General features: G+C 37.4%; 1 protein-coding gene across 2 annotated transcripts in view; it reads left to right on the forward strand.

Moving 5' to 3' along the window:
• LOC145668440 (thrombospondin type-1 domain-containing protein 7B-like) overlaps positions 1–18,623 on the forward strand; it is a 1,268,628-nt gene that overhangs the window by 859,147 nt on the left and 390,858 nt on the right. For both annotated transcript variants that reach the window (XM_081736305.1, XM_081736304.1), the window contains exons 10-11: positions 972–1,075; positions 12,909–13,117. In XM_081736305.1, the coding sequence (XP_081592431.1) occupies positions 972–1,075; positions 12,909–13,117 (313 nt within the window). The remainder of the gene's footprint in view (positions 1–971; positions 1,076–12,908; positions 13,118–18,623) is intronic.

Consider the following 18,623-nt stretch of genomic DNA (forward strand, 5'->3'; position numbering starts at 1 on the left):
TGAGAATCTTAGGCATCCTCTAAAAAGTTAAGGCTGAAATGCCGCTATTTTCTTTGGGGGGGGGGGCGTATTTCTCTTCAAGATCTTAACAGTTTTATTTAAAAAGGAAAAGAATGAAATATGTTTAATAATGTAAAATATAAAGTACCAGAACATACTTTGTCATATTATTCATCCTAATAATTAATGTAGGGTCCACAGGAGGAACCTGTTAAATACCTTTTATCAAAAATTTCCATGTGGCTACTTGGATAGTGTACGCGCATTTGGCGTAGGAGACCCGAGTTTGTTTCCTCGCAGGAGAAGCTCATGTCATTCGGATTTCAATTTAAGCTGTATGTCCAGGTCTTAGTCTCGCTCCTGAACGGGAAGCTAAGCTTAAACTCATTCCAAGCTTTCCCCAAATTTCATAGAAGAAAAGATTACGTATTAATGGTGATTCTCTATTTATTTATTTTTTTCCATTGACTGAATATTTGTAACATTTTGTATGATCCCTAGCCAAGTAAGTTTGCGTTGGGCAACATTGTGTCTGTGGGTTTTCTCGAGGTACTGCCGTTTCCTCCCACAATATCATTTCATCAATTCATCCATTAGCATTCACTTGGCTTAATCATTCGTCTCCCTTAGTGTAAAGGACTTAATTGTGGGACGTTAAACTGAAAGATTTCATTTTATTTTTTATGGTTAATTGATTTGTGTCAAGTTTAACTGTTTTTCCAAACAACATGAGCTCACGCCGGGAATGAAACCAAAAAAAGTGAGAAGACTATTGACTGTAATATAAAAACTCTTAGGTAATTTGGTTGTATGTAAACACTGATAGCCTGACTTCAGGAATTCGCATATCTTTCAAATAAAATAAAATAAATATGAAAAATATTTGTCAAAAAATGTTCTTCTTATGGCTATAAGTTCTGATACAAAGTAAGAAATACTGTAATGTATGGTAATCTACTTTTCTATTCCAGATGCGAAGTTGCCTGTCCAAGAGATTGTGAAGTAGGCGAATGGGGAAACTGGGGTCCATGCCGTCCGTTAGATTGCCCGCAATTTACCGAAACAGTCTCTGAAGGTAAGGAAAACTGAAAAATATTTTGCTTCATAGTTCTTCTATGTGTGGCCATAACTGCGTAGCTAGGCATGTGTGAGAGAATGTGTGTAAAAACTATCTGCTAAGGTAATCATAAGATTATGTTTAATAATTTAGTCGTTTTACTGTTTAATATTATTTTCCGTTGTACAGGATGTCTCACTTGTAAGAGGCCCCGGGAAAAGTGTTATAAAAATCTTAATAAAAGTGGGTATGAAACCAAATTTGTATATGAGCGTGAGCACTTAGATTTCATGGCGAATGTTCTCACATAACTCGTTGATGTGGCAACATTGTAAATCTGTGAAATGTGGGAACAATGAGATTCCGCGAGCTATGTGTGTGTTTCGTATTTCAGTGTAGCCTCGATTACTGTTCGTGTATTGATATTCTTTAAAAGAGCGCGTGTTTGTTGTGAAACAGTATTGGATAAGTGGTTTCTTTAAGACATGTCAAGAATGTGAACTCACATAACATACGTTTATGGAGTAGTGACAATCAGTATGCAGCCGATGAGAAATCCTTCATTCGCAGAAGGTGGGCGTGTTCTGTGCATTATCACAGCAGTGCATCATCAGGCTTTTTTTAAACACTACTGCAAGGATCTTATAAAATAGAGGATTTGCCCATACAATCAAATCTTGAAGCCATACGTCACAGTTTCGCCACCCCTGCTCTGCCCACTCCGCCCAATAGGATCGCAATATTTTGAGCCAACAATCATGGCGGAAGCGAAAGTATCCAATCAGACGATGGCAGAAACGAGAGTAGCCAATCAGACATGCCGATGCTCTGTTGTTTTTTGGCTTCATCGATTTAATAGGATGAAGATTACATATGGGCAGATCCTCTATTTATAACATCCTTGGGTACCAGCAAGATGGGCCAACATGCCACACATCTAAAGTAAGTATGATTGCGGTGCTATTTTTCCCTGATATAGTGATTTCCAAGGTCACATGACATTACGTCTGACTTTTCTCTGTAGGGTCACTTTAAATGTATGAGGAGCATACATTTAATTCGTAGTCACCCCGTGAAATGAATGGAAGCCGTACGAAACGTGTAACGAAAATTACATCGGTTTGTAACGGGTTCTTTAAAGGCTCGATAGATGGCGGTACGGTTTCTATCGCGTGAGCGAGAAAGGGAAGGTGGAGCTGCAAAGAGGGACAGTTGAGTCAGCGTCGTCCAAATGCATAGTAGTGTATTCTCAGTCGAAAAACATACAAAGTGGTTCGCGAAAATTAAGACCGATAAAGTGGAGCAGCCTGCCATTATACGGTTTCTTGCCGCCGAAGGTTGTCGGCGCACGGGCAATGCAGAGACGAATGGTGGGTGTTTACGGAGAGCACTCATTGTCGCTGCCAGCAGTCATCAAATAGAGCAAGCGGTTTGCAGAAGGTCGAAAGATGCTTGAAGACAACGTTCGTCCGGGACAGCCCGTAGTGGCGACGCCACAGATTACTGCTCAAGTGAACGAGATCATCCGGGAGAATCGAAGAGTCGATGTGGGCATCAGCGTAGGATTGGCCTACTCTATGATCACCCGCACACTTCATTTGCGCAAGATTTGCGCCCAGTGGGTGCCTCACAGCCTTACCGACGCTAAAAAGAAAGGACAGAATGGAGGTATGCAAGTCGCACTTGGATAGATTCGAACCTGAGGGTGAAGCATTCCTGGAGAAAATCATTACAGGAGACGAGACGTCTACGACTCGGAAAGCAAACGCCAAAGTCCACAGTGGCGTCTCTCTCCTTCCAAAGAATTCCAAATCGATTCGAAACTCATCGGGAAAGGTAATGGCCTCCGCGTTCTTCGACATTCGAGGACTACTGCACACGGAAATTTTGGAGCACGGACAGACAGTGAACGCCGCTCGGTTCGGAGAGACGTTGCACAATCTTCGTAAGTCCAACAAGTCCAAACGCCCAGGGAAACTATCGGCGGATGTGATTTTGCTTCATGACAATGCGCGGCTGCATACGGCCGACGTGACACTGGGGACTTTGACGAAGTTTAAGTGAGAGGTTTTCGGTCATCCGCCCCACAGTCCCGACCACTCCCCTTGCGATTTTCACCTGTTTGAGAAACTAAAAAAAGCTCTAGTGAAACCGTTTTCATTCGGACGATGAGGTCATAAAGGAGATGACGTCGTTGTTTCGCCGGAAACTCAAAGCTTTCTACCAGAAAGGCATCCAGTGGCTCATGTCACAGTGGACAAAATGCGTCGCCGCCAGAAGTGATTACTTTTAAGGTAGGTGAATAATTTCCTATACTTCTACGGGGTGACTACGAATTAAATGAATGCTCCTCATAATGTGTCAAGAACAAACCACGCAACATCGATGAGTAACGTGAGAACAATCACCGTGAAATCTAGGCAGTCACTCCCAATAATCTGACAGCAACATTCACGAACAAGCAGCACCGTGTTGAACTATGTATACAGATGGGGGGAAGTCACTTTCAGCACCTCCTGTAATGTACCTTCATTTCTCAACTATAAAGGTATGTCATACATAAATTTGATTTCATACCACTTTTATTAAGATTTTTATACCACTTTTCCCGGGGATTCTTACGAGTGGGACACTATTTCCTTTTTGTGTAATTGGTAGATCTCTGAATTTTAGGCATTAAATAATGACCTTTTGAAGCACCTACGGATTTCCACTCTAATTTCTCTACTAAAACCATAAGTAGTAGAAACTAGCCATTTACTGTTTTAACTTAGAGCTAGAAAGGTAACATAGAAGAAAGCTGTTTTTTGCAAGCGAGTAAGTGTCGGAAGTGTGCATAGATAAAAAAAAAGAAGCAGTTTCTGTAATCAATTAAGCTTACTCAAGTCTCTACTAAAACTAAATAGTAGAGATCCACAACGACTTGCGGTTTGAATATTGATCGATATAGGCCAAAAATGATTCTAGATACCGAGAAGTAGCTTTATGGAATTGATCTAGCATTCTAAGAATAGAATCATTTTCTCTCTTTACCCCTATTCAAACCGGAAGTGGTATAGATTAATAATTTCCGGTTTTAACGTTTCTAAATCTAGAGTGAAAATGGTAACAGATAACGAGAAACCATTTTCTGTAATTAATTAAGTGTCTTAATATATTTCAACTCCAATCTAATATTTCTGTTAAAACTGGAAGTGCTATCAATATACTACCACTTCCGAATTCAATAATTTGAGAAAACATCAGGCAATACAAACCAGACTCCTTCATGTGGTGTACACGTGGCATTGCTATTTGTGCAAACTATAATAGTATTGTCTAAAGATTAGACATATAGCAATTTATAGATGTTACTAAAGGGAACAACTTGAGAGTAAATGCTCATGCCTAACTTTTGGGAAGACTGAGAGAAACGAATTTTCATGGTGCTTAACCCTTCAGCACTCGCGCACAGACCGTCACGCGAGAACTCGCACGCGGTCGAAACAACCGCGCTGTAAAATTTGACGTTAAGGAATGAATTACATAATTTTAAATGAATTGTATACTTGCCAAAAGCGGTGGTGTGTTGCAACAATACAGTCTGGGGAAGGATTAGAGGGGGGTGAGGGGAAGTTTGCTCAAAGTCACTAAACAAAATCAAAGAATATTTATAGGTGCGGTCGAAAAGACCGCGCTCCGAGTTCTCGAGGGTTAAAACTACGTCATTCGTTCTCAATAATAATCTATCATTTTTAACCTGTTGGAACATTATTAGAGCAATGACACACGAACTCCTAATAATAACACACATACTTCGTGCTCTCATATTTTCAGACTAAGAAACTGGAATACCGTATGAAAATTCGAAGTATATTCATAATTATGCACAAACTTCTTGCTGAAATATCACAGTTAATTAAATATTATGTTCTAGAAAATCATCAGCACTCTGACTTCAAATTATTTCAGCATATCACAATTTCCTTTACGGTCACTTCAGGTTCGATCCGACGTCACCCTGGTTCGATCTCCCAGTCAGGTCATGAGTTTGTGTGGTGGAAAACATCGTGTCCGAATTTTTCTCGGATTTTCTGATTTCCTCCTACATTCTCATTCTACCATTTATTTCATAATTAATTATTTTCATTAATCATTCGACTCCTTTAGCTTAAAATTCACCAGCGTGAAACTTATCATTCACTTTTTTCCAACTTTTTTTTTTTTGCTAACATTATAACTCAATTACCTTAGGAATGTGAAATGGCTATTTAGATAGAGCATATACTAGTTTCTAAGTTATTCCTTGAATCGACTATGATAGTTCCATAGTTTCGGAGCTATGCAGCTTTAAATTTCATTTTCCGTTGCTCTCGGCATCTTATAACTTTGCGAGGACTCACTTTTCACCCTATGTTGATTAGGAAGTTTTTACTTCTTTCGAGGTTATGTATACGATAAATATCTTCGTGATCGTCATTATTCAAACACCCGCTATAAATATACCAGAAAATATCCGTTAGATCTATTTATAACATCATGTAATGCTGAGGTTTCATTGATTTGGCAACGCTGTATATGACTTAACACAAGCATCCATTTAAGCTATCTGACTGAAACGTTTCAGCCCATCAGATTATCTAAACTATGTTCAGTTGTAACAGCCAATTTCCCGGATTGGGAACAATTATGCGTTTGCGTTAGCTAATGTGCATGTGGCTATTTTACCTGAATAAGCTTCTATCTATCCTTTGTCCATTTGTAGTCAATACTGCAATGAAGGGCATGTTTCAATCTATTCAGAACTATTAGTGGTCTTAAAGGTGACTAGTTCATTGTCTATACATTTATAGAAATATCCATTGTAGGTAAAATTATGGGTCTTCAAGCTTCTGTTTCCTCTATAAGATTCCTAACGTATTAACTACTTAATAGTGAAAGATAAACTCTATGGCCTATGCAAACCGGAGGTTCAATGCCGCGTTCACAAAAGCTCTCCACTGACTTCTATCCTTAGCTAACTGCATCCAGTTTCTACTTTGTATTCCAATCTCTGCGAGATCTATCTTAATATTGTCCTTCCATCTGCGCCTAGGTCTTCCTAATCGTCGTTTTCCGTTTGGTCTTCCAGTCAAGACTTTGAAAGCGTTTCTACTTTCTTCCATTCTAGCTACATGGCCCGCCCACCTAAGCCTCCTAGACTTGACGACCCTAACAATGTTGGGTAAACCATATAAATTATGTAGTTCCTCGTTATGAAGTTTCCGCCATTCCCCATTCCCGTTCCTCTTGGGTCCGAATATTCGTCTCAGGATCTTGTTTTCAAATACTTTCAGTCTATGTTCTTCCCTCAGAGTAAGTGACCATGTTTCGCAGCCATACAGAACAATAGGCATGATTATCGTTTTGTATATTTTAAGCTTCAAATTCCTCGACAGAATTCGGACGACAAGAGATTTTGAACCGAATAGTAACACGAATTCCCTGCTTTTAGTCAACATTTAATTTCTGCGTGAATATGATTTTCCTCTGTTAATATTGATCCTAGATATTTGAAATTATCCACTTTATCAAAAGTATTATTTAATATGTTAACACATTCATAATTTGCTGTATTCCGGTTCCGACGCACTTCCATGTATTTAGTTTTCTCTGCATTTACTTCTAAACCCATGTCCCTGCAAGCGTTTAATAAGATCTCTGCATTTCTTTCTATTGTTCTCCTATCATCCCCTATTAAATTTACATCATCAGCATATGCCATAACTTGGTGAATACCGTTCAACTCTAGGCCCTGGTTGCTATCTTTGATTTTCCTTATAGCGTATTCCAGAACGAAGTTAAATAATAATGGCTACAACGCATCTCCTTGTTTCTGGCCATTTTCGACGTGAAAGCTCGTGGACAAAAATTTTCCTACCCGGACTTTACTTTGGGATTCATTTAAACATATCTTAATTAATCTAATTAGCTTTCTCGGTATTCCAAGTTCTGTAAGAACGTTGTATAACGTTTCTCTCCTAACCGAGTCGTACGCCTTTTTAAAGTCAATAAATAGTTGATGTACCGGGGTATTGTATTCCCACTTTTTTTTCGAGTATTTGGCGAATGGTAAATATTTGGTCGATAGTTGATTGATTTCTTCTAAATCCGCACTGATAATCTCCAATAATTTCATCTGCGTATGGAGTCAGTCTTGCTAATACAATATTTGAAAGGATTTTATAGGATGTTGACAGAAGAGAAATGCCTCGATAATTATTACAGTCAGTTTTGTCGCCTTTCTTGTGAATTGGAACAATGATTGATTCTTTCCACTCTTGTGGCAATTTTTCCTTGTTCCAGATAAGGAGAATGAGTTTGTGTATCTTGTTCCACAATTTTTCGCCTCCAGCTAAAATTAACTCAGCCGGAATTTCATCTACACCCGGAGATTTGTGTTTCTTTAATTTCTTTATAGCAGTTTCTACTTCTATTCGGTTGGGTTCTGGAATATACGGTTCTGCGGTGTGTATCTTCTTTTCTCCACGCACACTAGTTTTTGGTTGCGTGTTAAACAAATCGTCAAAGAAATCTTTCCATCTATTTAAGATGCTATCCGTGTCAGTAAGAACTGTACCGTCAGATTTCTTTAATATATAAGCACGAGGTTGATATATATATCGGGTGTTTCAAAACAACACCGACAACGTTTGGGAGCTGATTCCTGACACCGAGATAAGACAAAAAGTATAGACCAACCTGGGTGCAGAAATCTGCCATTTCGGAGTTATAGGCTGCCGAAAACATGAAACAATGAAATTTAAAGGTCCATAACTTAAATACCGTACTATGTGACCTACCGTGGTCAGGTCAAGACTTCACTTAGGAACTAGTATGTGCCCTATCCAAAATCCTGCGGTACTCACGCAACAAATATTTTTACAGGCAGTTTGGCTACGGCCCCCCATAAAAATTCCTACAGGATTCCGAAACATTTATTTTTGGATAAGCTGTGGTTACTGTACAATGTGTCAAAGCAACTGCCCATTCCTCCTCAATCGCCTGACCTCAATCCGATTGAACATTTATAGTACTTACTTACTCTAAATGAAACTCCGCAAGCGCAACATTACGAGTAAACGGTCTTTACAAACTGCACTCGAAGAGGAATGGGTTTCTTTAACAGTCGAAGATACGCGACGTTTGGTACACTCGATGCCGAAGCGCCTTCTAGCCAGGGCCGTGCTGGGATACTAATGAGGGCGGTGGACAAGTCTACTAAAAGGGCGCCCATACAAACGGGAATATATATATATATATATATATATATATATATATAGAGAGAGAGAGAGAGAGAGAGAGAGAGAGACTTTGAAAGAAAGCATGGGTGCCATTTTATATCAAAATCACCACCAAATTTGTTTTAGTATTAACGCTAACCTCGAATCGTAATCCTCTTTACTACAGAAAAATTTTTTAGTTCCTGTAATAACATTTCTGTCAAATAAAAAGAACCTAAATGTATCAACAACTTAATATAGCACGCTTATGGACGCAGGAGGCTCATTGCCGCATTTACAAAAGCTCTCCATTGATTTCTGTCCTTAGAAAACTGAATCCAGTTTCTACTTTATATTTCAATCTCTGCGAGAACCATTTTAATATATGTGCCCCGGTCTTCCTAACGGTAATTTTCCTATTTGGATTTCCAGTTACAACTTCTAAAGCGTTTCTAATTTCTTCCATTCTGGCTACATAACCTGACCATTTGAGCCTTCTAGACTTGATGACTCTAACAATGTTTGATAAACGGTATAAAATTATGCAATTTCTCCTTATGAAGTTTCCGCCTTTCCCCATTCCCGTTCCTTTTGGAGTTCCAATATTGGTTTAAGAATCTTGTTTTCAAATACTTTCAGTCTGCGATATTCCCTCAGAGTCAGTGACCATGTTTCGCAACCATACAGCACAACAGGCATGATTATCGTTTTATATTTTGAACTACAAATTCCTCAACAGAATTAGCGACAAAAAATATTTTTAACTGAATAATAGCACGAAATCCCTGCTTTCAGTTGACATCACATTTTCTAGTGATTATGGTTTTGGTCTGTTAATAATGATTCTAGATATTTGAAAGTATCCACTTTGTCGAAAGAAAATATTATTTGGTATTTTAACGCATCCATAAAATGCAGTATTACGATCCCGACAAACTTCCATTTATTTAGTTTTCTCTGCATTTACTTTTAAGCCTACAGTATATCCCTGCAAGCGTTAATTAAGATTTCTGCATTCCTTTCTATTATTCTATCATTACCTATTAAATTTACATCATCAGCATACGCCATAACTTGGCAAATATAATTCAGCTCTAGGACCTGATTGCTGTCTTTGATTTTCCTTATCGTGTTCTCCAGAACAAAGTTAAGTAATAACGACGACAACGCATCTCCTTGTTTCAGGTCATTCTCAACGTGATAGCTCGTGAACAAGAATTTCTCTACTCGAACCTTACTTTGGGATTCATTTAAACATATCTTAATTAATCTACCTTTTTCGGTATTGAAAATTCTGTAAACATATTGTACAATGTTTCTCTCCTACCAGAGTCTAAAGTCAATAATTGATGTGCCAGAGTGTTGTATTCTCTCATTTCTTTTCAAGTATTAGTCGAATGGTAAATATCTGGTCGATAGTTGATAGATTTTACCTAAATCCGTTCTGATAATCTCCAATAATTTCATCTGCGTATGGAGTCAATCTTGCTAATACAATGTTTAAGAGGATTTATTGGATGTTGACAGAAGAGAAATGCTTCGATAATTATTAAATCTGTTTTGTTGCTTTTCTTCTGAACTGGAACAATGATTTATTCTCTTCATTTGTGGTAATTCCTCCTTGTTCCAGATAATGAGAATGAGTTTGTGTATCTTGCTCTACAATTTTTCCCCTCCAGCTAAAATTAAGTCAACCAGAATTTCGTCTATACCCGGAGATATGTGTTTATTTTTTAAAAATACCGAATTCTATTTCTGTCTGGTTAGGTTCTGGAATATAAGGTTATGCTGCATGCATTTCATTTTCTCCACGCGCATTAGTTTTTGGCTATGTGTTAAGCAAATCGTCAAAGAAATCTTTCTATTTATTTAATATGCTATCTGTATCAGTGAGAACTGTTCCTTTAGGTTTCTTTAATATATAAGCACGAAGTTGATAGCCTTTCTTAAGTTCGTTGATGCATTTATACATGCCCCGAATGTTTTTGTTTTCACTATTATCTTCAACTTAATTAATTTTAACTTTCAAAAGTCTCGTTTCTTTGTTCTAAAAGTTTTAGAAGTTTTCTGCCAGATGACAATGAAATTTTATGTAGTTATTTCGTTCGGATTTTGTAGCCAACGCAGTTTCTCCTGTTTTCTCTTCTCTGCTACTTTAGTACATTCCTGGTTGAACCATGGTTTGTTCCTATGTATTTCTGCGCGCTCCAATATTTCTTTTGCTGAAATTTTAATGTTATCTCTAATTTCAACCAAGTATCTTGAACACTAGTGCACTCCGAACCTTCTAAAACCGAGAATCTATTTGACACTTCAATCTGGCTCCCCTCTCACCTAACTCTCCTCTATTAAAAAAAAATAAACCGCTCCGTTTTCAGATATTGAATATTTCCTTTATTCAACGATAATCTCTCTCTTACTATCACAATCAACTCCTCTGAACGACCGAACATCAGTTGTGCTAGACTGTTTTCTTCTGTCTACTAAAACATGATCAATTTGATTATGTGTTTTTCCATCTAATGAAGTCCAAGTATATTTATGAATGTCGCGATGTCGGAATTTTGTAATCTTCACGATAAGGTTTCTAAATGTTGCACAGTTCACGAGTCTACCGCCGTTGACACAACCTTTCTTATGCAAACATTTATTCCCTATAATCGGTTTGAAAATACCCTCTGGTCCTACCTTCGCATTGAAACCGCTTAACAGAATTTTCATATGGAGATGGTCAAATACCCGTTCTATTCTTTCGTAAAAACTGTATTTTTTTAATCACCATTCTTATTTTCTGTTGGGGCATGTGCATTAAAACAATAATATTACACCACCGACCCTTAAAAGAAGTAAAACAAAATCTATCATTAACAAATTCAACCTACGTAATTGCTGATATTACGTATTCGTTTGTGAACGGAAAGCAATGTTTTTAGTTGATAATTTTTAATTTGTTCCCCGTAAAAGAACGTAAAATTTCCCGACTTGACTCCTTCATTTCCTTCTCATCTTACTTCCTGATATCCTACTAGGTACAACCTCTATTTCTAAACTCATTTTTTACTAATTTTAATTCGCCTGCTCTATAGAGACTTCTTATATTCCATGTTCCAAATCTCATGTCGATTTTACTTTGCTGAGTTCGTGCCAAGTTATCAGTTCTGATCCGAGGATTCTGCGAACTTATCTGAACAATTCTTTTTTTCTTTTTTTTACAGGATGAGGTTGTTAGCCTCACACCAAATTCCCAAGCTGGATTATCACCCCTTGTCCGTCCGCGACTGCTTACTCAGTATATTCGCAGCTAACCTCTATATCCCAGAGGCCTTCTCCTAGATCCACAACCTGAGGACGCGCCGTGCCGTGGTGACAGGAAGACCCCATTTTACGGAAATTAATACAGCTATATTTCAGAAATACAACAGGGACTGATTATCTGAACACTGCTTTAAAACACACAGGAACAATCAATATGCTCGGATATAGGGATGCATATTAAGACTGTGAAAGCTTCGATGCCGCAAAAATCGTAAATTAGAGACTAGTGTCAGTGTAGTATTACATAAATGCATCGTACGTTTGACTATCCGAATTATTCTTGATGTATCACATTGTTTCGCTTTATACCTATATAACTTTATAATATTTTTGCAAGTGATTATACTCTTTACCTGTTCTCTGCCAATAGCAATTGTATGAATTTATAATACAAAACTGAAATACAGAAGAATAAAATTTTAAAAAATGTAATATTTCGCAGGGCATCTTATGTAAAGGGCGCCTTGTATTCTTCACAGGTTCTGTACTACCAGTCAGTATTTAAATTTATTAAACAAATCTGGTATACAGGATAACTAAAACCACTTATCTATAATGTGATGTTTCGTAGGGCGCCTTATGTAAAGGGCGCACTGTACCTTTCACGGGTTCTTCGCCAACAGTAACTGTGTGTATTTATTGTACAGAACTGTGTTATGCAGAAGAGTAAATAAAATCGTTCATCTTTGACTTGGTCTCGGAAGGGCGCCTAATGTAAAGGGCGCACTGCACCTTTCACGGATTCTTTACCAATAAAACTGTAAGAATTTATTACTAAAAACTTGTACCTTTATTTATTCTGTGATATTTCGGAGGGCGCACCGGGACACGTCCCGGTGTCCCGGTGGGCCAGCACGGGCCTGCTTCTAGCTATAATTAGGGCCAAAAGAAACCCGACCAAGTATTCAATCATGCACAATCATTTTCTTTCTAGACGTTTCATAAGTGTATGAATAGTTTTGACACATCAAAACCATGTTAATTTTTGTTTCTTTTCCCATTATTTGTCTATGTTTTCGCATTTACGGAACGTTTGTTTTGTAAATAATAAAGAAATAAATGGAAAATGCAGTGCCGTTTGATTTAATGCTCTATCTCCAACGAAGTCGAAGCTACAGGCATTTAATCATACCTTGCAGTCGGTGTACGAATTCTTATGACTTTCACTGTATATTAACGACTCTATACTGTTTCTATAAATGAGTCATATTTTTGTCGGTTTTAAGAACAATAAACTAATGTTTAAATTGGTCTTTTTAAAAATATTTTTTCTCTTCTCTTTTTTCTAACTTCAGGTTACCGAGAGCGTCATCGACCGGTGGTGGTTGTTGCCAGCCAAATGGGTCTCGAGTGCCCCGCAGTACGTGAGGTGCAACCGTGCAAGGATCCAGTTTGCCACTCATGGGTCACTGGTCAATGGGGCTCTTGTCAACTTGATCCGGGAGTTATTCGCTGTGGAGAGGGTCGCAGAACGAGAACTGTCATGTGCAGAACGCTTTACGGGGTAAGTAATTCACATACTTTTTTTTACGTTTTTGAATGGTCTCTTGTTTATTTGTTTTGCTTCTTTCTCTATTTAACAACTTGTTATTGCACTTTTGGCCGAGACCTTTCTATGTTGATTCAGTAACTAATTTCTTTTTTATTGGAAACAGTATGAGTTTTATATTTCATTATCTACATAATTTTCAATATTAATTTCAATTTTAAAAATATAAACATGTTCAAACATTCAAAGATTAACATTGCTAAAGACTGCTTTGCTTTATTTTGCTTGACTTTAACATTTCTAATGTTTAAATTAATTTCCGATGATTTATCACTTCACATTGGCTGACTGAAAAATTGCCTTGGAAAATACAGCAGCATGTAAAGTGTCCGCAGACATACCGTACCTTTAATAAATTAAAGCTATGATACTATTTATAGAAATTCAGCGCCCATCTTCAGTGCCAGAGGTCTCTAGTTCACTTCCAATGTGGTGTATTATTGAATGGCTGAAGCGTTAGACTCACAGTCGTGAAGCTAACCCATTGTGGGTTCGAGTGTCACTGAATTTCATGAATGTTTTTAATTGTCGTCGACGTACCTATATTCACGTAGTATAGAGCTCACCTCTAATGTGAGCGTTCCTTGGTTTGACCTTATACCACGTGAGCTTGTGATACACAACGTCGTGTCCGTAGGTTTGCTCAGTGTACTTCCTTTTCCTCCCACATTTTGATTCCATTAATTCTTTCGTAATAATTTACTTTCAATGATCATCCCTCTTCTTTGACTGAAATTAGATAAATGTGGGAAATTAAATTGAAAATTTCAAATCATTTTCATTTTATGAATATAAAAAGGGACCGAGAGTAAGTACTCATGTTCCTTACTTTTTCATGCTACAACGATAAATCAATTTACAATTCAGTATGGGAATTCCCACAAGACTAATTTAGCAATTGTTTTATCCTGAAAAATTAAATTATATATCAAAGTAGCTGGCAAGCCGGAATTACTTTCCTTCAATAACTTGCAAGTGTTCAAGAAAAAAAAATTATTATTTTAAAAATTAGACAGTTGTGTATTAACGTAACAGCCTCTTATTAAAAGAAATCGTAAAATGATAGAACTAAATTTCTAAAGGACTATATCTAATTAGGCTGTGATAATTACCATAAGCATTCGACAATCTGCGTTAGAGCATATACTACAAACTCGCTAAAGCTCGCTGGGGGCTCCGCCCCCAGGCCCCCGGTCAGGCCTTTGCCATGAGGTGTCATGTTCTAGAAAACTATTCCTTCAGGAATTCACTTCCCTTTACAGCAGACACCTGTTACCAACACATACTTCAATTCAACCGGTATTATTCCTTCCATGTAACTTTGAAAACCAAACACAATTTATTAGAAAGAACTCTATTACTACTTCTACTCTGGCTATCATGTGCATGGCTTATTATGTGCACTTTGCGCACACCTATACATGTTAGAGACAATAACAGAATTTATTTTCTGAAACATATACAGCGGACACTGTCTTCCAATAGCCTACCTATTAAACCTTGCATTTTGCGAAAACACTCACTGTTTACAAATGTGATTTTTGCAACCTATCAAATATTTATTCGTAGCATTTTTTAATATTATGTTTTGCAGTGTAATTTAGTACAATGTAATATAATAGTGTCCTTGTAGTTAATTGTACATATTACGAGCAGGAAAAGTAATTCATATCTGTGATATAAGGGTGGGAAAATATTTCAGTCTTCCTGCACATTTATTCTTGTATTTACAATGAAGACTACAGTTTACTAGATAATTTACAAATATGAATATTGTTGGAGATTGTTTAAATTATTTCATAGCATTTGAGTGAACACTACTTTTGTACTATAATGTAGTACAGTGGATTATAATGGAAACCTTGGGCATAGTTGTACATATTACCTCAGCAAGATTTCTTGAAAAGTTTCATATATACTGCACAAATTCTTGCAGTCTCCCTGTATATTTATTCATGTATTTTCAATGAAGACTACAATTTGTAGGTTGTTTACAAATATGATTATTGTTGGAGGCTTTTTAAACATTTGTTGGTATCATTTGAGAAAACACTATTTTGCACTGTAATATAGAAAAGTCCCTCATAAAAGAACCCTTCGGCATAGTAGTACATATTACCTGCAGCAAGACTTTTTGAAATATTTCATATTTACTGGACAATTTCTTGCAGTCTACCTGTATCTCTCATCTTGCATTTTTATGAAGACTAAATTTGTTCGTAATTTACAAATATGAATTTTGTTAAGGCTTTTTAAACATTAGTTCATAACATTTGATTGAACACCAGTTTTTGCACAGTAACGTAGTACACTGTATTACAATGCTGTCCTTTGGTACAAAAATAATTATTGGGCAGCAGGACTTGTTGAAATGATTATTTATACTGGACAATTACATACAGTCTTCCTGTATCTTTACTCTTATATTTTCAATGAAGACGTTTATTTACTAGGTAATTTAAATATTAATATTATTGGAGGCTTTCTACACTGTAGTAAAACATTGTACTAGAATCGTGTCTTTCAAATTTCTTATTACAATCAAATAACAAGAGATCATTTCCTTAATCATCGTAAAAAACACATATATAACACGATAACTATTCCGATTTTAGAGGTGTAATTCCACGGACGCGGGCCAGCTACGTAGCAATACTATGTGAGCAGTAAGTAGGAAATCCAAAATCTAACGAATTGAGTAGTGTAGGGGAACGACGTAAGCCTACTGTGCAAAAGACCTGGGTTCGATTCCCAACAAGTTTTTCTCTCACTTTTTCTTTCTTTGAAAGTTTATTTTTATAGCATAGGTGATTGAAAATAAGCTTGACTCTATCATATACGGCATTTCATTCCAACCAGACCCGCAACTAAAACTATTAAATCGAAAGGGGCAGTTTCCCACGTATCTTATATATTATAAATATGTACGCTGCCGACGAGACAATTTTCAAGAGGGGCCCATTTGTGTGTGTGTGTATGAGCGTATGTGTGCAGTGGCGTACGCAGGAATTTATTTCGGGAGGGGTCCAAACTCAATATCTGTGTATTTTATATTGAAATTCCTAAACTTGTCTCAAAAATTAGGCTACATTTACACAAAAGTTGGAATTTCGGGGGTGGTCCGGACCCCCAGGAACCACCCCCTGCGTACGTCTCTGTATGTGTGTGTATTTCCTTAAAATTAATATTTTATACTTTCTATTTGTGGTATTCTCTCCAAATTTGGTATACGCAGGTATCTTAACGAGGGACATAAAAGGGGAGAGAGATACTTTGCAATCGTTTCCGGTTTGAAGTAGACACTGTTGTCGCGAGACAAAATGTATTGTTGTCTTGTATGGACACTATATCGTGAAAAAGATACCCATTGTTTCTTTCAGACTCTTTTTGGGGAACACCGCCTCCTCAGAGCGCCCCTGGCGAGATCAAAATAATACGTATATAATACAATAACAAATAGAATGTTATCAGCAGTGCCCCCGGGGTAATACTCCCCCCCCCCCCGAACATTGCTTCCGATAGAGACACTGGTGATGCTCCATTTCCAATGCTACATATGTTTGATTTTAAATACTTCAGTATCGTCTCGAAACTTTACACGAACATACTGCCTAGTTTCGAGACCATCTCAACAGTTAGCGTATAAATATATCCTTTCCGTCTATGTCTGTAATAACGAAAATATTTTGTTCACGCAATGCCAACAGAAATTATTTTGATAAAACAAAGCAACGTGATAAGAAAAAAAACGCAAGATAAAACAAGGTCGGCAGGGATTCGAACCCAGACCTGCTACTCAGAAACCAGACACTTTACCGCGGAGCTAACTTACTACGTTGAATTCTGCTTGTTCTATTCTCCTCAATATACCACATAAGAGGCCAAATGAAGGCAATTCAAAAATATGGCAATTTTGAATTCAACATGGCGACTTCTCCAATGATTTGTTTCTTCACTTAAACTGAACTACGTCCTTAATAACATAGCGAAACCTGGCTTACCTACCAAGAGCACAACTTACAATTTTCATGGTTACAAATTTTTGAGCCGCCATTTTGAATCGAAGATGACGACTTTTCCAACATGTCGGAATTTTCCCCTCACATGCGCTGTACTCTACACACTTGAACGCAATTTCGTGATTCCACCATATCTACAAATTGTGTAGAATTAGACGCACCCTTATAATATTCCTAGCACTTTCTTACACCGAACATGACTATTTTTTTCAAGTTTAAGGGCGGATTCGCAAACTACGCATCAGAATAAACATCACCTCGAAATTTCTACCTCCTAGATACAGCCATTACAAATTTCACATTTTTTCGATTTGCGCCGCGAAACGAAAACGAATTTTAATGCTCTTTTTTCTATCATAAACTATGTTCCTAGCTTCACTGCCTGACAAAATATGACGTTTCTATGGTGTGCGGAACTACTCTAAAAACCAGCATTTCAAACCGACGAAAAATTTCGACACTTCATTTACATGGAAAATGTCGCCTTTTTCGTGATATCGGAATTTTCCCATTACTCACATCCCATGACGAACAAGTATGCAAAATTTGGTGTTTGTATGTTTTGTGGAAGTATGCAAACAATTAAGTGTGTTTCCGATTATAGAGGTATATAATAATTCCACGGACGCGGGCCAGCTACGTAGCAATACTATGTGAGCAGTAAGTAGGAAATCCAAAATCTAACGAATTGAGTAGTGTAGGGGAACGACGTAAGCCTACTGTGCAAAAGACCTGGGTTCGATTCCCAACAAGTTTTTCTCTCACTTTTTCTTTCTTTGAAAGTTTATTTTTATAGCATAGGTGATTGAAAATAAGCTTGACTCTATCATATACGGCATTTCATTCCAACCAGACCCGCAACTAAAACTATTAAATCGAAAGGGGCAGTTTCCCACGTATCTTATATATTATAAATATGTACGCTGCCGACGAGACAATTTTCAAGAGGGGCCCATTTGTGTGTGTGTGTATGAGCGTATGTGTGCAGTGGCGTACGCAGGAATTTATTTCGGGAGGGGTCCAAACTCAATATCTGTGTATTTTATATTGAAATTCCTAAACTTGTCTCAAAAATTAGGCTACATTTACACAAAAGTTGGAATTTCGGGGGTGGTCCGGACCCCCAGGAACCACCCCCTGCGTACGTCTCTGTATGTGTGTGTATTTCCTTAAAATTAATATTTTATACTTTCTATTTGTGGTATTCTCTCCAAATTTGGTATACGCAGGTATCTTAACGAGGGACATAAAAGGGGAGAGAGATACTTTGCAATCGTTTCCGGTTTGAAGTAGACACTGTTGTCGCGAGACAAAATGTATTGTTGTCTTGTATGGACACTATATCGTGAAAAAGATACCCATTGTTTCTTTCAGACTCTTTTTGGGGAACACCGCCTCCTCAGAGCGCCCCTGGCGAGATCAAAATAATACGTATATAATAC

This window comes from Thermobia domestica, chromosome 13 (genome assembly GCF_964235325.1).
Source record: "Thermobia domestica chromosome 13, izTheDome1.hap1.1, whole genome shotgun sequence".
Classification (NCBI taxonomy): domain Eukaryota; kingdom Metazoa; phylum Arthropoda; class Insecta; order Zygentoma; family Lepismatidae; genus Thermobia; species Thermobia domestica.